Here is a 2,734-nt window from a genome sequence, read left to right on the forward strand (position 1 = left end):
GCGTGCACGTATACACACACACACACACACACACACACACACACACGCACGCAAGCACGCACCTTCACCATTGCTTGAACCATTCGCCTTATCGAAACGCCCCACCTCGCTCCGAGGCCCTTGGGCTCCCCATTTCCCCAGGGTTTCTCTCCCGGCCAAACGCGACCCCCTCCTCTCCCCTCCAACTCCCTTCCTTCCCCTCTACGTCCCACGCTCGGATCGAGACCCCTCAGCTGGAGCAATCGGAGAAAGAAGTCTCGGTTCGTTTGCCGGGCCCGGAGAAGGTCAGCTCCTCGGAAACCAGGGTTTCCCCCACGTCCCTTCCACTGCCCCCAAGCAACCTCAGTCGCTAGTACCGCAGACCGGCCGGCGGGACAGAGCAGCCGTGAAATATAAACTTGCTTCTATCTTTACACAAACACAGCGAAGAACGAGCTACTAACAACTAGCCCGCGGGAGGATGTTGCGGGAGTGACGGTGCTCCTGAGGCTTTGTCCGTCCCTCCCCCCTCAGGGCTTCCCCGCATCTCACTGAACCAGCCCCGGCCGAGGGAAGCGGCGCTCCGGAGAATTGGGACTGTGAGCCCACTGTTGGGTAGGGACTGTCTCCATATGTTGCCAATTTGTACTTCCCAAGCGCTTAGTACAGTGCTCTGCACACAGTAAGCGCTCAATAAATACGATTGATGAGGATGAAAGGGAGAGGGTCTGAGCCGGAGCGGGAGATGCTGAAGTCGCCTATCCCTCTCCTCCTCCATCCCCTCGGCCTGGGTCCCCCTCCCCTACAGATCCGTTTCCCGGCTCGTGTCCAAGCAGAGCGCGACCAAGGATTTCTTGAGATCCACGTTGCTCTTAGCCTTGAGGAGGCTCTTCTCCAGCCGGCCGCCCCCGTGGCGCGGGATCTCCAGGCAGGGGGGCGCCTCGGCAGCCTGCCCTAGAGACCCCCGGCTCCGGCTGGCCTGGGGCGTGCCCCCCGCGTCCACCCCGGCGCCTGGCGGCGGCTCCTCCATGAGGGCAGGCTGCCCGTCCGGCTCCGTCTCGCGGTGGTAGAAGTAGTTGAAGTTGGAGACGATGACGGGCACCGGCAGGGCGATGGTGAGGACCCCGGCGATGGCGCACAGCGAGCCCACGATCTTGCCGCCCACCGTCACGGGCCGCATGTCGCCGTAGCCCACCGTCGTCATGGTGACCACGGCCCACCAGAAGGCGTCGGGGATGCTGGAGAAGTGGGAGTCCCGGTCGTCCGCCTCGGCGAAGTAGACGGCGCTGGAGAAGAGGACGACGCCGATGAAGAGGAAGAAGATGAGCAGGCCGAGCTCGCGCATGCTCGCCTTGAGGGTCTGGCCCAGGATCTGCAGGCCCTTGGAGTGGCGCGACAGCTTGAAGATGCGGAAGACCCGCACCAGGCGGATGACCCGCAGGATGGCCAGAGACATGGCCTGCTGCGGCTGCCCGTTGGGGCCTCCCCCCGACGACTGAGGCCTCGCCGGTGGCGGCTGGCCCAGCTCGGTGCCCAACGTGATGAAGTAGGGGAAGATGGCCATCACATCGATGACGTTCATAACGTCGCGGGAGAAGTCGGCCTTGCTGGGGCAGGCGGAGAAGCGCGCCACCAGCTCGAAGCTGAACCACACGACGCACGTGGTCTCCACCAGGAAGAAGGGGTCGGCCAGGAGGCTGGGGAGCGGTGGGCCTGGCCGGTCGGGGGGCAGGAGGAGCCCTCCGGGGGTGGCGTTGGCACCCGGCGGTGGCCCGGGGGGCTCCCCCTCGTCCCGGAACTGGGGCAGCGTCTCCAGGCAGAAGGTGACGATGGAGGTGAGGATGACCAGGATGGACACCATGGCGATGCCGCGGGCAGGCCCCGAGCTCTCCGGGTACTCAAACAGCAGCCACACCTGGCGCTGGAGCGGCCTCGCCGGCAGCGCCTTCTCCTCCACCCGGGGGAAGCCCTCCTCCTCCCGGAAGCGCTCCATGGCCTCCTCCCCGAGCTGGTAGAAGCGGATCTCCTCGGCGAACACGTCCAGGGAGACGCTGGCTGGTCGACGCAGCCGCCCGCCCGACTGGTAGTAGTAGAGGATGGCGTCGAAGCTGGGCCGGTGCCGGTCGAAGAAGTACTCGTTGCGCAGGGGGTCGAAGAAGCGGAGGCGTCGGTCCGGGTCGCCCAGCAGGGTGTCCGGGAACTGGGCCAGGGTGCTCAGCTGCGTCTCGAAGCGCAGCCCGGAGACGTTCAGGAGAATGCGCTGGGGCGGGGGACGGAGGGCACCCGGCGACGGCGGATCCTCGTGGCCCTCCGGGCCCGGATGGGGGGGCAGGGAGCGCCGCCCGGAGCTGAATCTTCGGGACCCCCTGCGCCCCCCGAGCGCCGGCTCCTCTCCCGGGAGCGCCGTGGCTGGTCGCCGTGGAGGCCGCGGCGGGGGCCCGCCCGCTCTCTCGCCTCCCTCTCCGACGGCCGTGGCGCCTCCGTTCTCCAGGGGGACCAGGGCGATGTCCATGGCCCGGGGGCAGAGGGCATCCTGTGCGCCCCCTCCACCCGTGCCCCCGCCGTGGGCAGCTTCCTCCGCGCCCCCCTGCGCAACTTCGCCTACCGCCTCCTCCTCCCCGAACCGGGCATCGCCGAAGGCAGCTTTCTCTGTGAACCCACTGTTGGGTAGGGACTGTCTCTATATGTTGCCAGTTTGTACTTCCCAAGCGCTTAGTACAGTGCTCTGCACACAGTAAGCGCTCAATAAATACGA

At 66.5% G+C, this 2,734-nt stretch overlaps 1 protein-coding gene across 1 annotated transcript; it reads right to left on the reverse strand.

Moving 5' to 3' along the window:
* Positions 1 to 781: 781 nt before the first annotated feature.
* LOC119946557 (potassium voltage-gated channel subfamily A member 5-like) lies at positions 782 to 2,491 on the reverse strand. Its single transcript, XM_038767947.1, has one exon. The coding sequence runs from the start codon at positions 2,489 to 2,491 to the stop codon at positions 782 to 784; it is 1,710 nt and encodes a 569-aa protein (XP_038623875.1).
* Positions 2,492 to 2,734: the final 243 nt, after the last annotated feature.

Source organism: Tachyglossus aculeatus, chromosome 27, assembly GCF_015852505.1.
Source record: "Tachyglossus aculeatus isolate mTacAcu1 chromosome 27, mTacAcu1.pri, whole genome shotgun sequence".
Classification (NCBI taxonomy): domain Eukaryota; kingdom Metazoa; phylum Chordata; class Mammalia; order Monotremata; family Tachyglossidae; genus Tachyglossus; species Tachyglossus aculeatus.